Source organism: Mustela nivalis (genome assembly GCF_964662115.1).
Source record: "Mustela nivalis genome assembly, chromosome: 4".
Lineage (NCBI taxonomy): Eukaryota > Metazoa > Chordata > Mammalia > Carnivora > Mustelidae > Mustela > Mustela nivalis.
Window position 1 is genome coordinate 136,810,180 of NC_139023.1, and position 24,099 is coordinate 136,834,278.

At 42.2% G+C, this 24,099-nt stretch overlaps 2 protein-coding genes across 4 annotated transcripts in view; one reads left to right on the forward strand and one right to left on the reverse strand.

Moving 5' to 3' along the window:
- LOC309862876 (palladin) overlaps positions 1 to 24,099 on the forward strand; it is an 84,228-nt gene that overhangs the window by 15,730 nt on the left and 44,399 nt on the right. The window lies entirely within an intron of this gene.
- CBR4 (carbonyl reductase 4) overlaps positions 2,113 to 24,099 on the reverse strand; it is a gene marked incomplete at its 5' end in the record, with an annotated part of 128,671 nt that continues 106,684 nt past the window's right edge. Inside the window, one exon of the mRNA XM_082727293.1 lies at positions 2,113 to 3,665. Within this exon, the coding sequence (XP_082583419.1) occupies positions 3,469 to 3,665 (197 nt within the window). The 3' untranslated portion in view covers positions 2,113 to 3,468. The remainder of the gene's footprint in view (positions 3,666 to 24,099) is intronic.

A 24,099-nucleotide genomic window follows, 5' to 3' on the forward strand; every position in this document is an offset into this window, starting at 1 on the left:
GAAATTCATGGTCACTTTTGTGAACATAAGCCTGCCATTTTGTCTCCTCTTAGCATTGATGGGTTCCAAGACTAATAACATAAAACTAAATTTGTGTAATTCAGAGATTGAACTGTACTTACTATCTTGGTGGACAGTAACTGGAAACCAGGGCTGCTGAGCAAGAACCATTATTCACTGCCTTTCAACCCAACAAGTATGCATACAGAAGGACCGCACTTGCAACTTCTCTCTCTCTCCCTTTCCCTCTCATCTCAAAAGAAGGCTTCTTATATCACTACAGAAGATAAAGTAATATGAAGAAAATGCAAGCATACTCAGTGAATGAAAGAGATGATACGGAAAGCAAAAAGTCCGGGTCACAGTTAGAATTATGCTCATTTGAGTTCCAAGCTCTAAGGACTGGTAGAATTCAAACCTTTAGTGTGGAATATGCTTTTATTCTATGCCTTCAGTAGTAGACAGGAGAGACTCAGGTTCACAAAATGTGTTTTGCATGGAATCATCATCCTGAATCATAGTCTTTAGCAAAGTAATGAGAAGATTCAACTCCATGACTGTGTTTCATTTCTGAACTTTATCAATGACAAAGCCTCTTGGATCCAGCTCTTATTTCAGGAAAGGAATAAATAATTTCAAGATATTTGTTCTCCACACTGTTCTGTACTGTGATTAACTTCTGAGGTCACTGCAGACACAAATGAAGTTTCCCTTAAAATGCAACATGAGAGGGGCGCCTGGGTGGCTCAGGGGGTTAAGCCTCTGCCTTTGGCTCAGGTCCGGATCTCAGGGCCCCGCATCTGGCTCTCTGCTCAGTGGGGAGCCTGCTTCCCCCTCTCTCTCTGCTTGCCTCTCTGCCTGCTTGTGATCTCTCTGTCAAATAAATAAATAAAATCTTTAAAAAAAAAAAAAAAGTTAAAAAAAAAATGCAACATGAAAGTACTAATTGCTCTCAGTAGAGAGAGGATAGGTTATTTTGCAACTCTTCCTGCGGGGTATAAGAAGCATTTTCCTTAAAGCAGAGTATCTGATTCAGTCCTCAGAGTGAGAGCCGCAAATATCTGAATGTGAATTAGTCCTAGTCTATTGCAGCACTCTCTGGGCCCAGCCCCCGAGCCAGCCCAGCCCCTATTGCAATATTCCTGAACACATTCTCATTAGGACTGGGTATGGCAGTTGACTTTTGTCTTTATCTTTCCTTGGTAACTGATAGTGTCACAGAAGGAGATAAGCAGCCCCTAGAGAACTGAGCTGTAATGGGTTCCAGACCTCCACATGCCCCCTGTGCAAGCATTTCTTTTGAAGACTCAAGGTTATGTTAAGTGTTTGGGATGTGTGGTGGTTTGCTTTTCAAACAGCCATATCAAGATTTTCTTTACTGTAGAAATTCCAGCCGGAGAACAGGTGTAGATTGTTAAGGTGATCTCTGCCACATGGGCACACGTAGCTGTGGAAGGAAAAGGAAAGAGGAAGAGACAGTGTATTTTGGCAGGTGACAGTTTCTTTAGTGACAAATTCATCGACAGACGTCCCAACAACCTGATGTCTGCTCTTAAAAGTCTGAATTAAATTCTCTACTAGATTCTGAGACCTCAGAAGGGATTTCAGTACAAACCAAAATTCATATTTATATGTTTATCAATATTGAAGGAAAGCAAAAAGAAACTAAAATTCTATGAAAGCCAGGTTCGGCATTACACTTTTACATTACTCTTTTCTTTTCTTTCTTTCTGTATTTTTTTAGAAAGAGTGCATACATGTGGGGAGTTTGGGAAGGTTGAAGGGAAGGGGGAGAGGAAGAAAAAGAATCCCAAGCAAACTCCACGCCTAGTGTGGAGCCCAATACAGCGCTCGGTCTCACAACCCCAAGATCATGACCTGCGCTGAAATCAAGAGTCAGATGCTTAAGGGGCGCCTGGGTGGCTCAGTGAGTTAAAGCCTCTGCCTTCAGCTCAGGTCATGATCTAAGGGTCCTGGGATCGAGCCCCGCATCAGGCTCTCTGCTCAGCAGGGAGCCTGCTTCCTCCTCTCTCCCTCTTTGCCTGCCTCTCTGCCTACTTGTGATTTCTCTCTCTGTCAAATAAATAAATAAATAAATAAATAAATAAATAAATAAATAAAAAAGAGTCAGATGCTTAACGGACAGAGCCACCCAGGCACCCCTCACTTAAACTTTATAAGAAATCTCAGGAGTAAGTATTATCATCCCCATTCTTGAAAAAGGGAATACGAAGCATGGAGAGGTTCAATAACTGGCAGTAGTGAGGTTTAGAGCACATGTGGCTGACTGATCACGCTGCACATAGTAAGAAGCATGTAGTATGAACCAAGCCCCCAGTGCCCTTCCCTCTTCTCACCCCTGACCCCACCCAACTAAAAAAGAAATCCTGGGGCATATTCATTCTCTTTTATTAGGTACACTTATGAATTAACTTGCTAAAATTTGGTATCATAAAATACGAGTAAACTTCTGACCAGTTGTTCAATGTATTTGTTTAATTTAAATTTTTTGGAAGATTTTATTTATTAGAGAGCGAGAGAGAGAGAACAAGGGCAGGGGTGGCGGGAGAGGGAGAAGCAGATTCCTGCTGAGCGGGGCGCCTGACTCAGGACTTGATCCCAGGACCCTGGATCATGACCTCAGCTGAAGGCAGATGCCTAACCGACTGAGCCACCCAGGCATCCCTATTTGCTTAATTTTTTAAAAAGCAATAAGCCTCCTTAGTCCTCCATCATCCTTGAAGAATACTAAGAAATGAGGATGTGATAACAAGCAGACAAAGTTATGACTGACCACAGAGCTGGGAAACAATTTGCCTAGTTCCTGACATGGAAGTGTTTTCTGGAAGCTGAGTGTAGGGTACCTTGTGAGGCCTCTGGGCTGAGAGCCCTTCCTGCTGTCCCCTGGCTCCTGGAGGGAAGGGACCCTGTCCCTTCGCGCCTGCCCCACCCCATCCCGCCACCAAAAATTCAACAGAGGAAAACGTTCCCCAGATCATAAAATGGTTTGTTTTTAATGTAGTGTATTTAGGCCTACAGTATTAATCTCCTTATAAAAGTCCTCTAAATGATGACAGTTCTTCACATTCCAAAGCTATTGGAAAAGCCTAGGAAATCCAGTCCCCCACTGAGGAAAGACCATCTCTTTTGTCACTGAGGTGACTTCTGTTTAATTTCAAATTCTGTCGTTTGTAGTACACTGTCCTGGCTCTAGCTCAAAAGTAGCCAGGTGTTTGTTGTACAAAATCAGCACTTGTAACTTAGCATGCCCGAGGCATGATCTCTGCCCCGGCCCCCCGGGGGCTGGCAGGACGCATGTGCTTTCTGAGGGGGCGTGGCCTGGGCCCTGAGAGGCCCGGCGGCCCGCCAGAGGCCAGGCCAGCGGCGCATGCGCCACTTCCCGCTGCGTGTGGTCTCATTCCTTCCTTGTCTGCGCGGTCACACCCTCTTCCATTTCGCTCTGTGGTTTCAAGCCGGATTGCCAGTCACGCCAGCATTTCTTCTCTCCTTGGGAGACCTTTCTCCATCTCCGGAGTATGTCTTTCCCTCATACTCCCCTAAATTAGAAGTAGCCTGCCTGTGGGGGCGCCTGGCTGGCTCCATCCGTAGAGCAGGAGACTCTTGATCTCGGGTCCTGAGTTCAGGTCCCACGTTGGGCATGGAACCTACTTGAAACAAAACAAAACAGAAGGAAAACAGAAGGATGTAGCAGGGTAGAACTGTTAACAGAACAATTTTGCAGTCTCGTGAATTGAATTCAAAGATCTCTGAGTTTTTCGTTTTCCTCCAGAACCCATTTCTATTGAAAGGCTTATACCTTAGCACGGCAATAAGTGCTAAGGTATGTCAAAAATCAAAAGCCATTAATGCTAGATGTTTAAAAAAAAAGAAAAAAAGAAAAAGCCAACCATGACTCCTTTATGCCCATTGGATAAATACATAGGTGACAGTGATGGAAACCTGAATGGTAGCCTTGTCTAGCAAAATAATCAGCATTGAGCCCTTCCGCCACATTTCATAACCCCCGGAAATGTGCTCGGGTCTCCTGGAAGATGGGGGCAGCAAGTTGCTGTTCAGAACGGAGAAAGGGGGTGCAGTAAGCCAGATCTTGCAAAGCCGATAGCAGCGTTATGGCCAGAATCTAGCTCCTGCTGACATGGGAGTTGATTCGGAAATCACCTACTCCCCTGAGTCAGGTACACAAAAGCTCCCTGGCAAGACTGGTAAGATGCAGGGGCCAAAAATGTAGCACCTCCCCCCCTCCTGTCTGACTGGGATTGTCTAGGGCACTTACATCAGACAGTACTGCACAAATTTAAAGCTAAATATGTTGTGTTGTGAGGAAATACACACTATGCCCAGCAATATGAGTCACACTGCTTTAATGCAGCTGACCACTGTATTAGGCCAAGCTGTGCTTGCTGGCTTCCTGCTGCTTCAGTGGAAGCATTTTGTCCATTATTAGTTGGTCAGCACTGAGCCTAGTGCCAGCGTGAGGCAAAAGCTCATGGGCAAGAAGGCAGAATGAAAAATTAAAGGGCCATCCCCAAAATTAATAGTAGGTATGCAGAGTTTGTAGTTGCTCTTTAAGCTTGAGGTTAGTGTTATTTCCCAGGGGCATTCAATTTTGCCTTGGTCCCCAATAATTCGATTTACTGTGTGTTGTGGACTTTTAGGTGAAATAAGTGGGCACTATTTTCTCCGAGTCCGCCTAGTCTGGATGTTCTGTATTGCATGTGGAATATGTATGTTTGATGCACTGACAGCGGTTCTCAAAGTAAGGCTTGGAATGAGTTGCCTTATCTTTTGCCTCAGTTGTTTTTGGTAATATGAACTGTTCACTCAGTGTTACACTCTGCAGAAAATCACAAGTTTACTTTTTAGGATTAATAAAATCTGTTTTCATCATTCCAGTCTTTTGAGAAAAAAAAGAAAAGACCACAGTGTTTTGTGGAGGGAGGACCGTCACAGCCAGCTAACTAATGGTAGAAAAATGAGAGCTGAGATAATGGCATCTGGGGAACGACAGAGTAGTTTTGCTTTTATGGAGAACCATTGCTAGCTTTTCCCATGTACAGATTTTTTTTTTTTTTTTGTAATAGAAATTTTGGCCTTAAAAGTCTATTCTAGGTCATTTTACAGATGACCAGAATGAAGTCCAGAAAGGACCACACTGGGAGAAGGCCACACCAGATCCCAGGTGTTTTCTAGACCCAGCTGTCATTTCTTTCTGTTAGCATGCTGCCTCCTGGGCCTCATTTTACTGAAGCTGAGGGAGGCCCCAGGGGTCTGGGCGGATGGACAACACAGACTAGATCACAGACGTGCAGGGAGAAAATGTGCCCAGACCTCTGAGGGCAGGAGGCCGAAGCACTTGGTCCACTTTGGAGGCCTGAGGAAGGGGCGTTTCCCTGGGAAGTGATGTTGGAACTGATGTCTGAAGGATGAGTGGGGGACGGGATAGGCATTAAGGTGGGAGGAATGGCACCTGTTAGGGTAGGGCTGAAACTCCAAGAATGGGGGCAGTGAGAAGAGGCTAGAGCCAGGCCACCAGACCCGGTGGGTCCAGCTAGAGAATTTAGAATTCATCCCAAGAACAAATGGAGCTACTGACTGGGGGCCCAGTAAGTAAGAAAGTCATGAGACTAGATGCACAACTTGAAAAAAATCTCTGGGCTGCATGATGAGAATGCTGTGTGGGAGATGTCAGGAGAGGGAAAGGCAGGGACCTGGTGGTGGTTTAGACATGGTAGGTGAGAATCAGGTAGGGATGGCTCCTGGGGTTCTGACTTGTGACACTGGCTCAGAGATGGGGCCATTCACTCAGGAGGAAGAGAAGATTATCACAACTGACAGAGCACACTCTGTGCCAAGTGCTGGTCTTATGTAATATTTATAGTAGCCTTATGACACAGGTCCTGTTATGATCCTATTACACAGATGAGAAAACTGAGGTACAGAGAGGTTGATAAAGTGGTCCCAGGTCATACATCTTTTAGGTACTGGAGAGAAAATAAATGTACATGAGAGACAGAGGAAGCATACAGATAAAGCGGACAGTGTCTGGCGTTTTTCAGTATTCACTAAGCATTAGATACAACTGCCTCTTCCTGTTCATTGATTCATAGGTTCGTTCATGGACTGTGTGCTAGACTTTAGAAAATACAGCGGGGAATGTAATAGATAGGGATCCTGCCCTTACAGAGATTGCAGCCTAGTGGAAGAAACAGACAATAAATCAACCAACAGTTGTCTTGCTGAGACAGCCTGGTAGGGATGGTAGAATGGTCCAGGACCCATAGACTGAGAAGTTAGAATTCTAGCTCTGGCATAAATATTGGAGGGACATACAGGGGAAAAAAATACACATTGTTGACTAAGCCAAAAAAATGTTTCCCAGATGTTCTCTGAGGTTCCACAGGCAACCCCAGCGAGTTAGGTCAGAAATAGACGTTGTGCCAATTGTATAGGTGGGGAGGCCAACGCTCCAAGAAGGGACAGCAGTGGGACAAGAGCAGAGTCTCCAGGATCCTGGGTTTCTGTGCCCCGGCTGCTCCAGATGGACTTTAGGACCAGCTGCCCTTTGGCACAAGGGGGAAGGAAATGGCCCAAGTCTGACTGCCTCTACACAGGTCAAATCACAGCTCCCCATTCTCAACTATATATAGTAAAGAACTTACATAAGAGTGCTATTAAAACAAGACGACAGAGAGGAAAAGAGAATGCCAGCTGAATTTTTTCCACTAAAGCTCATATTTAACAGATGTGCTTTCTCTGTCCTTGTGATGACAGTGGACTGGGGGTACAGCTCCCCAGGTCAGGAGGGAGGCAGGCCACTTACTTGTGGAACTGCAGTTGGGTCTGTCTGTGTACTGAGCACAGACTGGATCCATGGTGAAGATGACGACCTGGTTGTTTACCTTTTTACTTCATGTTACTCTCTTCCCCTGCTCCCAGATTCCCTGATGTCTATGGAAAAGGGGCTGTGAGGAAGAATGAACACACGGCTGAAGTGATCTAAATTCAGCTTTACAATATATTTGGAATAGGGGGCACCTGTGTGGCTCAGTCCATCGAACATCCAGCTCGTGATTTCGGCTCAGGTCATGACTGATTCCAGGGTCTTGGGATCGAGCCCTGCATCAGGCTCCACACTCAGCTGGGAGTCTGCTTGAGATTCTCTCTCTCCCTCTACCCATCTCCTTACTAGACACATTTTCTCTCTCTCTCTCTCTACCCTCCCCCCACCCTAGCTGTGTCTCTAAAATAAATAAATCCTTGGCAGAAAAAGAGAATGCCTTAATAAAAATCACTAAATGCAATCTTTTAAAAAATTTATTAAGGGTTTTTTTTTTTTTTTTTAATTAGAGGGCATGGAGAGAGAAAGAAAGGGAGTCTTAAGGAGACTCTGCACTGAGCCCAGAGCCCAACATGGGGCTCAAGAAGGCCATCGGGCTTGATCTCACAACCCCTAGATCATCATGACCTGAGCCAAAACCAAGAGTCTGACACTTAACCAACTGCACCACCCAGACCCATATTAAGGCATTCTTATTCCTTCTTTGACCCATGGGGTCAAAATGAGTTTGGCTTACTCGAAAGCCTGCTTGAGAAAGATAGCACAAAAACTCTAGTACCCACTGATGCACAGATTCTTGTTACATTTACAAATTAGTCTTTCTCTGGATTATGTGACCTTAACATGATATAACATTAGTGGGATAACTACAAGTTCCATTTCTCCCAAGACTATCAATTGCCCTGTTGTCTGAAAGTCAAGGGTCCATATTAGGTTATACTGAATAGTCATTACTAAGAGTTACTGAAGGTTTGCTCATTCTTTGCTCTAAACATTTTGTGTATAATAAGTCATTTCATCTTTACAGGCTAGGCAGTAAGTGCTCTCATAAACCCCATGGAAGGAAGAAGAAACAGATTCAGAAAGGCTAAGTGATTAGGGACACTCAGCCACTAACTTAAATACAGGTGATATAACTCCAGAGTCTACACTCCTGAGCAGTAAGCCACTACCATTAATTCCCAAATCAGCAAGAAGTGTGTAGATAAAACACCCAGAAGATTTAGACTGGAAAGTTCTTTGAGTTCCTAAATGGAATGAGTTTTCCAGTTTGCCAGTGCTGAGAGACAAGAAGGACAGTCCCCAGTCCAATTTACATGTTATGGAGCACAACAGATTCAGGTGTACTTGTTTTGCTTTCCATTGAAAAAAATCAAAGAGAAAAGTCCTATAATAGGGCTAGATTTAGGAGTGCACACTTGGAAGTGTTCGAACCATCCTCCCTCTGTCCCAGGCCAGCCTGCCTTCTCTCCTGCCTGCCCTCCTCCGAAAGCTAGTCCTAGCCCTTCGCATTGCCATGAATATGTGAGGAATTGGGATTCTGTTAGTGAACCAAGGTGAAAATGAAAAATTAGTGAGCAGTTTGTGATTTACGGCCTGCTGAACGGAGCACACTGTAAAAGAAGGCTTCGGGTTCACGTTAGCATGTTACCCTCAAGATCTGTTGCATCTCTGGGTGGTTTATATACAAATTGATCATTTTATACTGTGATATTCGCTTTGTCAGCCCCATTGTACCCTTATGAACGTTAGATTTAGAACTTTTTTTTTTCAACTCTCTCTTATTTCTCATAAAAATAATCCTTCACATCAAGATGGAAGAAAGGTCAACTATCAGGTAGAATCAGCAAACTGATAAGCTATCCTGTTTATATTCATGGAAAGGTAGCTGTTTAAGGAAGAGTTTGCTCTGATCAGTTTTTATTTTACGTACCTTAGTAAATCTTATCTTTCATACCAAGATGTCTAGATCCTTTGACGTGATCTTTGTTTTTGCAAACAGGTTATTATTATGTAATATTAAAATACAATTTCTTTTCCAGTTTTATTGAGATGCAATTGACATATAGCATTGTATTAATTTAAGGTAGACAGCATAGTGGTTGATATGCGTTGTACTGCAAAATGATCACTGCAGTGTGTTAACATCTATCACCTCACATGGTTACGTCTTCTTGTGATGAAAACTTTTAAGATCTATTCTCTTAGCAACTTTTAAATATACAATACAGTACTGTTAACCAAAGGCACCATGCTGCACATTATACCCCTAGAACTTACTCCTGACTGAAAGTTTGCTTCCCCCCGACTCAGCCCCGCCTCCTACCCTTAGCAACCACCAGTCTGCTCTTTCTGTGAGTTCAGTTTTTTTAGATTCCACATGTAAATGAGATCATATAGTTTTTGTCTTTTCTGTCTGGCTCATTTTGCCTAGCATAAGGCCCTCAAGGTCCATCTGTATTGTCACAAATAACACCATTTCCCTTTTTGGGGGCTAATATTCATCGTATAGCGTCTATATACATCACCCCTTCTTTATCCATTCCTCCACTGATGGGCATTTAGGTTGTTTCCATGTCTTGGCTACTATAAGTAATGCTGCAGTGAACATGAGGGTATTTGTTTGAGATAGCAGTTTCATTTTGTATGGGGAAATATCCAGAAGTGGAATTGCTGGATCATGTGGTAGTGCTATTTTTAATATTTTGAGGAACCTCCATACTGTTTCCCATTGCACCATCGGCTGCACCAATTTACATTCCTGCCAAGAGGGCACCAGCATTCCCTTTCCTCCACATCCTGGCCAATGCTTGTCTCTTGTGGGGCTTTCCAGAATCTCAGATTTCTGACGTCTCTCTCTGTTCACCACAACATATGCATAGATCAGAAAATATATGGAAAGCAAAAATTTGAGGAACATTAAATGTGCTTTCTTAAATGCACCTTCTTCTGGGAACATTAAATATTTCTCTTTAATGCTTTCTATTAATGGTGCTACTGTTTAGAGAATTAAAATACCAATGTTAAAATGAGCCTATATGTCACCCACATTTCTCCCACATATAACAGCCTTCTGATTAGAGCTGTTCTCCATCTAGAGTTGCTCATTGAGAATTAAACACTGATTGTTTCGAACAAAATGTCAGGTTTGAAGAAGTTTTCCTAATAAGGAAGAATGATGTAATGTTCATGGAGGGGGGCCAGGTTCCCTCCGTTTGTTTTATTTACATTAGCTGAATTCCAGGGGAAAATGTGCTACAACGCATGAGGGCTGCTAACTATATTTAGCCAAACTTAGGAAGTCAAACCAGAAGGCTTTTTTTTTTTTTAAGTTCTATACTCATCACTTGTGCCATAAGCTGTTTTTCCAGGCATCTTGTTTTTATAAAGTTTGATCAAGCATAAATAATACTTTGATTGACATTTCATCTTCTTTGAGGATGAAGACAGTATCTGTTGCAGTCTCTCTTTAACTTGGCAGGTCTTCTATGAGATGCTGTTTTTTGGGTCAAAAGATAGAAACTTAATGATAATACCATGGTTGAGAAGACTGTTAACTTGGGAGAATGGACTTTAACAAGGAGGCAAGAGCAGGTGACTATAGTCTTTCAGAAGTAACATAATACATGATGGAGAGCTGTTTCCTGCCCACTGCCTGGCCAGTTTCAATCTGGACTCCCTCCCATCTAGCAGACCTACTCTAAATATGATCATTGTCTGTGCATTTTAAGACAGTAGCCTATTGTTTTTGTACTTGGGCAGTAAGACTTTGATTTAAACATTTTTATAAAATGGAGGAAAAATCTGCAGCCTTGTTTAAACCTAAAACCTTGGCTCTGTAACTTGGTCATTCCCCTCTTTTGTTGACAGGTTCAATCATTTTCGCTTTTGCTCTGTTACACGATCCAAGGCTTACATTGTATTTCATGAGAGAAAAAATTCAAATTCCTCTCCACCCCAAAGCCCGCTGTCTCTGCCTTTCACTGTGATCGGTCAATATCTGTGCTCACTGCGGCGGTCCAGGCTGCCTGTGGCCCATAACCATGGCCCTAGAATGTGAACGGTACCAGGATAAGGCTCTCTGTGGGACTGGAGTCTCCTCTTACTGCCTGAAGGAGAACGCTGTCCGAGATGCTTGGGTGCTTTCATCCATCAAGACGAGTAGCACTGAGGGTGCCCCAAACGGGCCTACCTGTGTGAATGTCTTAGAAGACTGGAATGGTTTGAGAAACACATCTTTGAAAATTTCTGATGTCACTTGCTAAGAAATCAGTAAATGCATTAGAAAATGATTAAGAGTTTGGAGGATGGGGCGCCTGGGTGGCTCAGTGGTTTGGGCTGCTGCCTTTGGCTCGGGTCATGATCTCAGGGTCCTGGGATCGAGCCCCGCGTCGGGCTCCCTGCTCCGCAGGAAGCCTGCTTCCCTCTCTCTCTCTCTCTGCCTGCCTCTCTGCCTACTTGTGATCTCCGTCTTTCAAATGAATAAATAAAATTAAAAAAAAAAAAAAAGAGTTTGGAGGATGACTTTTTGTCACTATTGTGAACAAACCCATCACTATTCTCCCATGGCTGGTCCTGTAGAGACCAAGGCCTCAGGTTCTAAGGCTCTGTACTAGGATTCCTGTTCAGAATTTTCTTGTAAGAAGTAGTGAGGGAACTTTTAGAACCAGCGCTGTCTAGTAGCAATACAGTGTGAACTAATATATAAGCCAAATACACAGCTTTAGTTTATTGGTAGTCATTAAAAGAAAAAGGAAATTAGTGAAGTTAATTTTAATATATTTTATTAAACCCAATATATGAATAATACTGTTTCAACATGCAAGTAATATAAACATGTTAATGAGATCATTTTTACACTCTTTTTGAACTAATCTTGAGAATCTGTTGTGTTTTTTAGACATATAGCTCATCCCAGTTTGGACCAGCCATATTTCAAGTGCTCGATAGCCGCATGTGACTACTCGCTACCCTATTTGGACAGCGCAGGTTTAGCAGATATAAATTAGGTATACACAAACCTCTACACTCTAAATCAAGGTAGCAGAAACTGTGTTAAATATTCTAAGGGTCCTCTCCATCTTTTCACAGATGGAGATGAATTTACAAACCATAGGACAGGAATAAGCTAATCCCAGTTGTGGAAATGCAGTTCCTTCAGTGGGGAAGTATCTGCTGAGGACGTAACATGAGTCAGGGCCCACTTCAGACCCTGAAGCACAGCCATGTACAACTGGACAGAAAAAGTCCCCTCCCTTAAGGCACTGACCTCCCAGGGCTGGAGTAGGGGTGGGCTGAAGGGCTGGGCATTTAGGCGGTTAAGTATAAAAAAAGATACATAACTGTAGTAATTTGATGGTAAATGCCGTGAAGAAATAAAACAGGAAAAGGAATTTGAACGAGGTAGGAGTCCTCTTCTTGTTCACTTGGGTATTACATGAGTCATTTAGGAAGTGAATTGGGCTGTGTAGTGTGAAAAATGTTTTTAGTTCAGCCTAAGCAAATACTTCCTCTAATTATCAAAGTGACTCAAGAGATGCTCATTTTTCTTTAGAAGAGAATTTCGTTACTGAAAACACCAGTACCCAAAGAAATGGAAACAACTGAAGAAACTGGTTTCTATGTACTTCAAATAATAGTTTAGGATCAGGCCCCAGATGACAACATTTCTCCCCCAGGATACAACAGCTGACATAGCTAAAATATGAAGTATGGCTAAATAATACACAGAGAGACTGATAATTTAGGAAAGATTTTTGTGTTTGTTTTAACTGAGGCAAACAAATTAAATTTTTTTTTAATCTGTTCTCTTTCCACATTTGCTCAAGTAAACTTCAAAACTAATTACTTCCAAAGAATTTGGTCTCAACTATTTGTGCGTGACCCACAAATGCTGTCAACAGTATGGGACTAACTGAATAATCTAGTAAATGTGCTGAATATTAAAGTTTTGTGTTTAAAAAAAAATCTTGTTATAAAAAACGACATAACTACCATATAGTATATACTGATATGCTTTCTATCTATGGCCTGCCTTGGGAGGGAACACAAAGAATGGTTAATCGTATTCAGTTGATGCTGGAACCAGAAATTGGATTGGGAGGAAGCAAGTATGGAATAAAGACATACTTTTCCTGGTGTCCTTTTTGTATCTTTTGCTTTTTGAAGGGCATGAGTTTTTAATTTGAATGAAGCCCAATTTAGCAGGGTTTTTTTTTTTTTTTTCTTTTATGGAACATACTTTTGGTGTCACACCTAAGAAATCTTTGCCTTACATATGGTCACAGAGATTTTCCCATTTTCTTCTTGTAATTTTATAGTTTAGGTTCATAATCAACTTGAAGATTGATATAAGTTACTTTTCACATAAGGTATGGGTTGTGGATCAAATGTTTTTTTCTTGGCACATGGAAATCAAGTAGGATTTGTTTTTGCATTTTTATCATATGCACTTTAATATAAAGAATTTAATTCCAAAAGAAGTAAAAAGGAATATTTTATAGAAAGGTCTGCAGTTACTGGTTATAATTACAAGCTCACTTTTGAAAAGAAAAGGTTTTGTTAAGACTACTCTACTGATTTCCAGAAGCCATCATTATTCTTATGCTTTATCTCTAAGCCAAAAAAGTTAAATTCTGTTGGTCAAAAAGATTATGCCTGTGTCTTGTTTTTCCAACCAATTTCGTAATCAAAACTTAATGGCAGTATTTTGTTATGGGTAAGAAACTGAAAATGTCACAGGCCATTTGTTAGGGTAAATTTAAACTGAGTATTACATCAGCTGAATGAAAAGGGGCTATAAAGACAAGCTTTCTATCTTCAGGAGAAGGTGCGGGTACTAAAACTTCACTGGAAATGAAAGGTTATGGATGAATTTGCAATTACCACAGTTCCTTAGGGAAGCATGATGCACAGGAGCTCATCCACATCCCTCGGAAAGGAGGGATTGCTGAGAGGGAGGCATCCATCGAATGCTTTTATTTCGTTACACTGAGTCAGTCTGAGGTCACCACACCTTCTCTGTCCTGTACCAGAGCTGGGGCCAGCCTCTCTAGGTAAGTGCTGAAGCAGTGATGACTCATGGTTTGAAAATACACTAAGCAACAGGGGAGCCCATATGTCTAAGGTTCTTTCAGACTATTGAAGTGCATAAATGATTTATATTAGAGGGTTGCCATCCCTTCTCTCTTTTCAAGTTTGGGACCATTTGAGGAATAATGAGTCAGAAAGAGAGATCCAAGCCTCAGATTTGTACTGGGGAGAACCAGAGGAGAAAAGAGATGGGTGGCTGAGCCAGGTGAGGGTGCTTATACTTGACCCCGTGGTTAAGCCGGGGTACTTGCCCATTCACAGGTAGCTAGCTTCCATAGTTCACAGGGGCAGACCCCCATCTCCCAAGAGGGAGGAGAAAGCACTCTTCTTGCAAGCAGCATGTCCTAAGGAGAGGAGAAAAGGAAGGGCTGATCCAAGCCTGCCCAGAATCACCTCCTTTACCCACCAAAAGGGGAGGATACAGACAAGGCTTCTCCTCTTCCAAAAGACTATCATATGGCAACAGAGTAATAATTGTTTTTTAAGATTTATTTATTTATTTATTTATTTGACAGATAGAGATCACGAGTAGGCAGAGAGGCAGACACACACACAGAGAGAGAAAGAGAGAGAGGAGGAAGCAGGCTCCCTGCTGAGCAGAGAGCCCCTGACTCTGGTGGGCTGGATCCCAGGACCCTGGGATCATGGCCTGAGCTGAAGGCAGAGGCCCAGCCCACCAAGCCACCCAGGGGCCCCAGAGTAATGATTTTTAAAAGATGATAGCATAATGCTCTTTAAAGGAATATTTGTGTATGTGTTTGTGTGTATGTGTGTATGTGAGAGAGACAAAGATACCATAAAGGATTAATATCCTCTGGCTCATTTTGATATCTTTGTAAATTCTGTGGATCTTTTTTTTTTTTTAATTATCTACTTATTTGAGATAGTAAGAAAGGGAACACACAAACAGGGAGAAGGGCAGAGAGACAGGGAGAAGCAGACTCCCCACTGAGCAGGGAGCCCAATGTGGGACTCCATCCCAGGACCCTGGGATCATGACCTGAGCCACAGGCAGACAGCAACTGGACTCAGCCACCCAGGCACCCCTCATTTACTCATATTTTAGAGACCAAGAAATGTCCACAGCCAGAAAAAAAAAATCACTAGTAAATTCATAATTCTGATGTTCTATACTTATTACATTAATCCCAACTTATTTAAAAGGAATTAACAACAAATATTCACACTAATTTTGGTTCTCTGATATGAACTCTATGTGCTTCTGAGATTACAGATAATGCTTTTGTTTACTGGTCGCCACCATCAGGACAGAAGATCATACATGGAAGGTCAAGTTAGGAGTGAAAGTGTAATTTTTACATAGGACTATTGTCCTTAGACAATAACTATCATATTTAAACTTGAAAATGAGCATCGTGCTGACAATATCTAGTCAGATATAGGGTTATATGCACACATACACACACACGTGTGTTAGAATTGTCAGGACATAAAACTGTTGTACAGACAGCTCTGCGTTATTTCTAAGCAAGGGCTCACTCCATCCCTTTCTGAGAAGAAGGAGTCCGTGTTGGAACCTGACTGATTTACAGCACATCTTTTCCTTTGTTCTTTGGACTATTTATCTGTCCTCTTGTTAGAAATGACTTTTTGGTTTAATCGTTAGTGAAAGCCTTTGTGAAAAAAGTTTGTAACGTGGTGTCTTCACTTGAGAAGCGAAAAGCAAAATACCTAGTTACTAATTCAAGCTCTGTCAGTGGTCTCCTCTGGGTTACCTCAATAGATTGACCTTTCATTCTGTTGTACAAGATGATCCTGTTTCCTTCCATCTATCATTCTATGAATCTCCTGTTAACATCATTTTACAGATATTTATACTCAAGTAGCTTTTTCATTATTTGTTTTGAATTTTAAAAAGAATAATCACATCCAGGTATATATACGACTTCCCTAAAGGGAGGGCCACCTAATATAAAATTTTGTAATTGTAAAACCCAGCACTGTATGCAGCAAACTTCATTATTTACATGTTTTGGAAAAGATTAATGAAGTGCAGTAAAACAAGCTCAATACTATGGGTGACTCTACTATAAAGTTTTCTTCTTTCGAAAAGTATTTCAAGATGTTGCAGGGTTTTTATCATATCGAGAGGTCATAAATACCATATTATAGAACACTCCATTCAACAGAACGGTGGAAAAATGCCTCTTGACCATATATGGGCAAATATAACCATGTGGAACCTTCATGTAGCTATGATACATTTCTTTAATCTTTTTAAAGAGTAATTACATTAAGTAACTAGGCCATTTTATCTAAGAATTATTTAGTGGTTTTAGTCATTTCTCAGGGAGGGAGCCTCATGGTTCTTCCCGAGACACGTTTTGATCAACTTCATTTACTGCTGGAAGGACTGGCTCTGCCTCGAGAGTGGGAAGGTCAGTCAGCAAGCGCTGCTATTACCGCAGCTCATCCTTTGGCTTCTGAGGAATGTCAAGGTCAGTTGGTCATAAGCTAAGAAAGGTCAAAGCCATTTAAAACTTAACAGTCCTTTCCCCTGGTCACAAGTTTCTTGGTGCACACTGCTAAGCTATATCTCTTGAGCTTGCCAACATGCATTTTTGAGTTTTTTTAAGAACCTCTGGATGAGTGGTTGGAATTGGTGCCTGGTGATCAGGCAATGCCTTATATCTTGGTCATTAACACATAAACTAGCAGTGGGCAGCCTTTAAGAGAAAACCTGTTACTCTTTGAGTACTCAGGTCCAGCTGTGCATTCCTCTCACTTATTTACCCTTGTGAGACTGAAATATATAGAAAATGTTATTGGCACTTTATCATTTATTCAGAAATGTTGACCTCTTCAGCGATAGGCCTGTGTTAATAGAAATCTAAAAAAAGTCATCTTTATAAAATTAGTGTTGTTTGGAAGATAACCATTTTTTAAAATTCCAGCATATTTAAGTGGTACAATCTCTCAAAAGATGCAATAGCACAACAAATTAATATTCACATGTCCAATCTTGAGAGACTAGATTGTGGATTTTATAGCTTGGAAGAACTTTATAACATATTTTAAGGAACTATTGAAAAATAGTCTGATTTTCTATTTCACAGAAGAAGAAACTCAGACCTGTCTTAGTCAAAACTAACAATTTGTGGTGTGGTCACTTCTTATTCTTCTTCTTTTTTTTTTTTTTTTTAATTTATTTTCAGTGTTTCAGAATTGTTTTTGCACCACACCCAGTGCTCTATGCAATACGTGCCCTCCTTAATACCCACCACCAGGCTCACCCAACCTCCCACCCCTCTCCCCTCCAAAACCCTCAGTTTGTTTCTCAGAGTCCACAGTCTCTCATGGTTCATCTCCCCCTCCAATTTCCCCCAACTCAATTGTCCTCTCCATCTCCCCATGTCCTCCATGTGATTCCTTATGCTCCACAAGTAAGCGAAACCATATGATACTTGACTCTCTCTGCTTGACTTTCTTCACTCAGCATAATCTCCTCCAGTCCCATCCATGTTGATACAGAAGTTGGATATTCATCTTTTCTGATGGAGGCATAATACTCCATTGTATATATGGACCATATCTTCTTTATCCATTCATCCATTGAAGGGCATCTTGGTTCTTTCCACAGTTTGGTGACTGGCCATTGCTGCTATGAACCTTGGGGTACACATGGCCCTTCTTTTCCCTACGTCTGTATCTTTGGAATAAATACCCAGTAGTGGCATGATCGCTTCTGCCAGAGAATAGCCTGGTGGCAGTTTTCCCAAGAAATAAAAAATTTGCAAAGTACAGCATGTGAAACATAAAGCATTCCCCACCTAAAACTGTACCTGTGGACCGTCTCCAGGACATAGCCAAGTTGTCTCTCTGTGTAGCTGTTTCGAACTCCATTACAATGTTGATATCCCCCGGTAACAAAGAAACAAAGGGACGGGAGTGAAAGCGTTGGGCTGACCCACAAGGAATAGAGTAGAAGCTGGTCTGTAACAGAAGGGATGAACTAACTGCTTTGTACAACACGAAGGGAAGAATGGTAGATAATAAAAGCAGATGTCCACGCCTGTTGCAGTTTCAGGAAACTGATTTTAAGAAGAACTCACCCCAGGGCGCCTGGGTGGCTCAGTCAGTGAAGCATTCACCTCTTCATTTTGGCTCAGGTCATGACCTCAGAGTCATGAGATCAAGCCCCACATAGGGCTCTGTGATCCGTGTAAAGTCGGCTTGAGATTCTTTCGCCCTCTCCTTCTGCCCCTCCCATTCTTGCTCTCTCTCTAAAATAAATAAATCTTAAAAAAGAAGAAGAAGAAGAAGAAGGAACTCATCCAGTTCTCCACCAGCTAGTGAGTCATCACTTGCTTTTATGAATGCTTACCATGGTGTCACCAACCAATGGCCTCATTCTCCTTCCAGGAAAAAAGCATGACCTCCACCTACACATTCTTTAACTTAGTATCAGCCAGTTGCAACTCCTGGCAGTGCTTCCACAACATTTGAAAAATAAGTCTGGATATCAGCGCGAAATTGCGGGCAGACATCATCAGTGCCTCCGATTCCAGCCCTAGCACAGCTGCCCCACACAGTTGTGCAGTTTTGTTCACACCCCGCTGTTAGGTCTTTGTGACCTGCTACACAGTGGACACACAGAGAGCCATTTCCTCTTTCTGTATGGGGACCGGCTTCATTATCTCAGGATACAATCTATGCTTTGAAAAAGAACATGACAGCAATGGGCAGAACAGGCCCTTCTAAAGAAAAATGCCTAGAGATGACTAAAGTTCTCACCAAGTTCTGAAAATATCCTGAGACACTTTTCCTCAAGGTAAACATAAACTCGAGGCGCTTCTGACCGATAACCAAATAAAATGGAAAATGGGCACTGGTACAGGCTTCCGCTGCCTGGAACCCGGTGGGAGTGCGGCACAGATGCCAAATTGGGAACTGTGCTACCAGCTTCACAAACACTCCCTTTTGGGGGATGGGAGTTTCATATTTTGGATACTAAAAACCAGAACTAAGTCCCGTCATCCTTATAAGAGCTCTGGTGGTGTCACCTTTCCCATATTTCGCCTAAAACGATGGCCAGCCGAACATTGCAGTAATCACCAGGAGAGCACAGAGAACCCACACCTGGTTCTAGAAGATCTGGTTCATGGGTATGGGTGGAGGATGTCACTGCCAAGCCCTGATAGCACTGTCCCAGCCTTGAGGAGGACCGGTGCGGCTTGCAGGAGGGAGGAAGAACTGCTAGATATTACCAGGACTTCAAGGAAAGATAGCTGTTGAAAGGGGCACAAAAGGCTGAAGACCGTCTCGGTGGATGAAGAGGAATCGGTAGGGGTGGGCCTTCCCAAAGAGGGTAGGACATGCAAGAAGCCTAAGAAGGAAAACCCAACATGAGTTTGGGGGGCAATGAGACTAATTTGGGAGGATGAAAATCTGGAGATCGAGCTAGGAGAAGTTAGGACTGCTTGGGGCCAAATTGCGGGACTCTTTGAATTATCATGTGTTATTAGGGGGAGGAAATTAGCGGAGAGGGGCACCCTGTGTTAGGTGTGATGGGTTTATGTTCCATGAACTGGGCAGCAGAACTGAATTTGGGATTGGGCTCTGGGTCAGAGACAGATTAGGGGGTGATCAGGAAGTTCTCAAGTTGGGGGGACACCCACAGGAGGTGAGAGAAGAAGCTTTGAGGAAAGGGTACAGTATCAAAGGCAGGAGAATAAGGACAGTGGTGGCAGTGAGGATGATGGCAGGGAGAAGAGTGCTTCGAGAAGGAGAGGGTGAGTGCTTATGTAGTCTGTGCAGAGGGAGGGAGAGTGAGGACAGAGACTGGACTGACACTCCCAGCTTACAGATCCAGAGCAAGAGGTAACCGGATTTATGGTCAAGGAAACACCTTAATTTTTAGGAGGTTTACAAAACCTGGCCAAGGGACAAAAAGGTGTTCTGGTGGAAAGAGGGTAAAGGTCTATTAACAGAATGGTGAGTGGCTCCTGAGCCCCTGAACGAACCAGTTCACGTTTCTGTAAGGGAGAACCTTCTAGCAGAACCGCATCCAACCCAATTCCTACGGGAGCTGTTCTGAGACACACAAAACCCCAAAGCTATTTTTGTTAACATATGGACAGGATTGATCTGTAGAATATATCTGCATTAAGAAAAAAAATGCCATTAATGTTAACTGGTGAAGTGATGATTGTTTACAGAGTAAGAGTATCCTTCCTTTGATGAGATAAGAGTCATTTGTGGAATGATTTTCGTTTCCTTCTCTAATGCCTTCAAAATCTATTTCTGTTTACCAGGAAATAACATATTTGTTTTTCAAAAACAGTTTCATGGATGTGAAAACAGCTTATGCATAGGAACGATAGATATATATGAATAAAGATGAGGCTTGGACTTGGTTAGTTGTTTATGAGTTCCTTTTACTGTCAGTTTTTCCATGTTTGAGTGTTACTGGACCAAAGAGGAAGGATAATAAAATCTGAAAGTTGATTAGGACCTTACAGATACTACATTATAAATTCCCACTTTCAAGCTGAGAAACTGGGCCCCTGATAGAATAAGCCAATTATCCAAAGTCATAAACAGCTGAATTGGAGTTGAACTATTTGAACATTTCTCCGGTTGACTCTGTGCTCTTACGTGTAAACAGCCTGTGTGATAGAGGCTTTATCCGGACGCTTTCTCTGCTCCCTCAGAACAACACAGCCGTGTGTGTGTCTGAGTGCCGCATCGCCTGATGGAACAGCTAGTTTTGTACGGTAGAGAAGTCTCAGGATTTTAATTAAATCCAGCAAGCACTTACTGAGCTTCTTACATGTGAGCACAAGGAGACACTGAAGACAAAACATGGAAGGGGTAGAGAAGTGGCAGAATTGCTGTTTTGTTCTCCGAGTATATCAAGGCCGTTGGTGAATAGGCATAGAATACAGCCACTTGGTGAGCAGATGATGGTTAGCTCTTTGGAAAGATAAGGCACTTTGCCTCTAGTGGTAACACATTCTTGCAAGTACAAAATGCACACCGTTGTTTTAGATGCATTCGGCTCAGCAAACATAAACTAAAATGGAAATGACACAGAAGGGAGGGCACAAGCCTCCCAATGATAAAGTGGAAATTTGAGGAAATGTTTATCGTGAAACCCTAAAATATGCCAAGAATTCTTCATCTCATTATAAGACCTAAAGTTAAGTATTTGTCCACCTTTTATTCCCCCAATTTTTTAAAATCTCGGAGAAATTTAAATGCTTAAGACCTGGAAGTTCCTCAGCATCTGTCTCACAGGGAGCTTTTTTTGATGTTTCAATTAGAAATGAGATCATGGGTGTTGCCTCAGGTATTGACAGAAAAGGCTAGAAAGCAGATTTCTCTTCAAAAGTGTATTTTGTCTAGGTGAAGAAGTAATTCCAAACATTTTCCATTGGGAACAGTCCACATTAATTTCTGTTCAGTCTGCTGTATTCACACAGTTTTTCTAAGATTCGGCAATTAATATCTTCCTGCTGTTTCCACTAGGCTATGCAGTAACAGAAATGAAAATTATTTAAGGCATTTAACTGTGATGTGGAATTGATGCTTTTAGAGCCTGACCTCACATTCCTCCCTTAAAAAAGGCTGAGGCTGGGACGCCAAATTCCACCTCATTCGGATTCATCAGGCTTATTCCTTAGGACTGAGAAACACCATCAGCATCAAAGGGTACAATCCTTTTGGTAGGACTGGAAACGCTTTGGACTCATTCTACAGCCTTCACAGAGCCAGACGACCATTTATGTACCCCACAGAGAGTCGCACCCCCACAAACCTCCTAAAGGAGAATCCTCTGCGTCCAGGAAGCCAGCTGCAGGATTCCTGGTCTGAGGCACAGCTCAGGTCAATGTTGGCCCTCAGGAGCACACCAGCCCAGCCTCTCAGTCCGTATTTCCTGAGCTATGTGAGAGATGCAGCCATCCTTTGATATTCTGGAGACGTTCCCAGGAGGATTATGATTTGGTCAGCTGTCGCTCCCTCTCTTTCTCATGGTACATAGAATGACTTCAAATAGACATCAGCTTTATATATGAAGACATAAAGAGCTCCTGTTTTTCTGTAGCAGAGCCAAAGGCAGTTCTTATTCTAAGTGGAAAGGACAAGTCTTTTCTAAGAGAGACTCAAGTCGTGTGCTGATTTCACTCAGGTCACTTCTTCCCTGAACCCTCCTATGTAATTAATCATGTTCCATCTTGGCCCTATCTAGAGAGTCGGGATGATTTACAAAAGGCTCAGAATAAATTAAAGATCAAAGAATGTGGTTTTTCTAAAGAAACCTATGTCATTTTGCAATGAATGTTAAACACACATCCCCAAGCAGTGTCAATTTTAATTTGATTTTCACATTCTCTTGTTGATGGTACTTTGTAAAAAATCCAAATCTTTTATCCCAGCCCTCTCCCCCAACCTTGGGGGGGAATGTATTTAAGTTCTTAGCTATTTTTGGACTTACCACCTCCCCAGAACCCAGTGTAGTACATCCTCATTTGGCTTATATTAACTCATTTTTATTGTGTAAATGATTGTTCTCAAGATTGTGATTTATGTACCTTTCACCAAGGGGGCAGGAATAAGTTAGTGCTAAACAAAGCAAGTTGTTAGATATTACCCTCACCAAGCGTACCTAGTTTATATGATACGAAGACATAAAGTCTGAGTAATAGAAGCAAAAACAAGAAGTTGAAGTGCGAATGTAATAAAGTAGCTGGAACTGCAGTACTCCCTGAACTGAAGGCCTTGGAGTAGTTTTATATTCTATTTTATATGTTCCGAGTTAATATATTGAGTTTTCTCATACATCTGATACTGAGCTAATCCTAGCCAGTGTTGTGGGAACACCCAGTTTATTCCCTAACTCACTTACCTACCTTCATTTGAAAATGCTTACAATTCCCCAGTCCAATATGGGGCCCTCTATCGTAGGCCTCCCTCCCGAATGCACCTGATGGACTGAGGTATAGAAATCGCAGCCAGAAATGAACTGGGTCTCTGTCACTGACAGTGTACGTCTGACAACGTGCCGTTCAATTGTGTGTTCTGAGGGCGTCGGGTTAGTGTTATGAGGATGCTAGAGGTCATTGCCTTTGCCTTCAAAGTGCCTATAAACAGCAGGACCAGCAGAGCTCTTGGTTCAGGGGGCGCGGTCCTTCACCTCTTCATCAAACAATGGCTTCTGCAGTCAAATGCTCTACCACTGAGCTATACCCCTAAAACAATGGCTTCTGTATCACACAATAAAAAAATGAAAGAAAACATAAATCAACAGCATATTTATTCTGAAAGCACAAATGTTTTCCAGCTTCAAGATCCCAAGAGTTTCTCCAGACAATTATAAATACTCGATCTTTATTAATACGAGCAGAGGATAAATTGCTTCTTACAATCCAGACATTGTTCCAGAGAGACAAACTGGGGATTTCCAATTTACATAAAAGTTGTTTTCCAGAAGTTTACTTTCACATGATTTATTTTGAGCTTGGGCTACAGTTCCCCAGAGAAAAAGTGATATGTAGTAATAATAAGCTAACATTTTAATAAACCTTTTTTTTCTTGTTATTGAGCACTTTGGAGAGAATGATGTAGTGCAAGGCTTTCGAGCCAACCAGCCCTTCACATCCAGGTTCTTCCCTTAGACAAATTACTTGACTTCACTAATCTGTGGAGAATTTTTTAAATGAGGATGAAAATACCAACCTCCCAGGATTGCTGAAAATAAGTCAGTCCAGTGCCAGGTGCATGACTCGTGCTGTCTTTTATCTCCTGCCCCTGCTGTGGCTTTATGAGTACAAGAAGGACCACCACTTGCGGTGGGAACAGATAAAAAGGAAAATCCCCTTGCAGTAAGTAGAACATTATCTCCATTTTTTCTTAGAGTCCGTTTTGTACAGTAACACAAACTGATGTGGTGGTTCTCTCCTGCCATGTAATGTTTCTTGAGCTCATGCTGTGCACCAGGCACGGTGCCCCCTGAATCCTCACAGTGACCCTGCAGTTAGTAGCTGGTGGAGTTGGGTTCCCAGTCAGTGCCATCAGACTTGACTCCAGCCTTTTTCTTCTGTACCACACAGTTACTTGGCTGGTTACATTTTCCCAAGGCTGCTTTAATCTAGTAGCAAGAGAGATTACTGAGTTGGAAAGTGAAC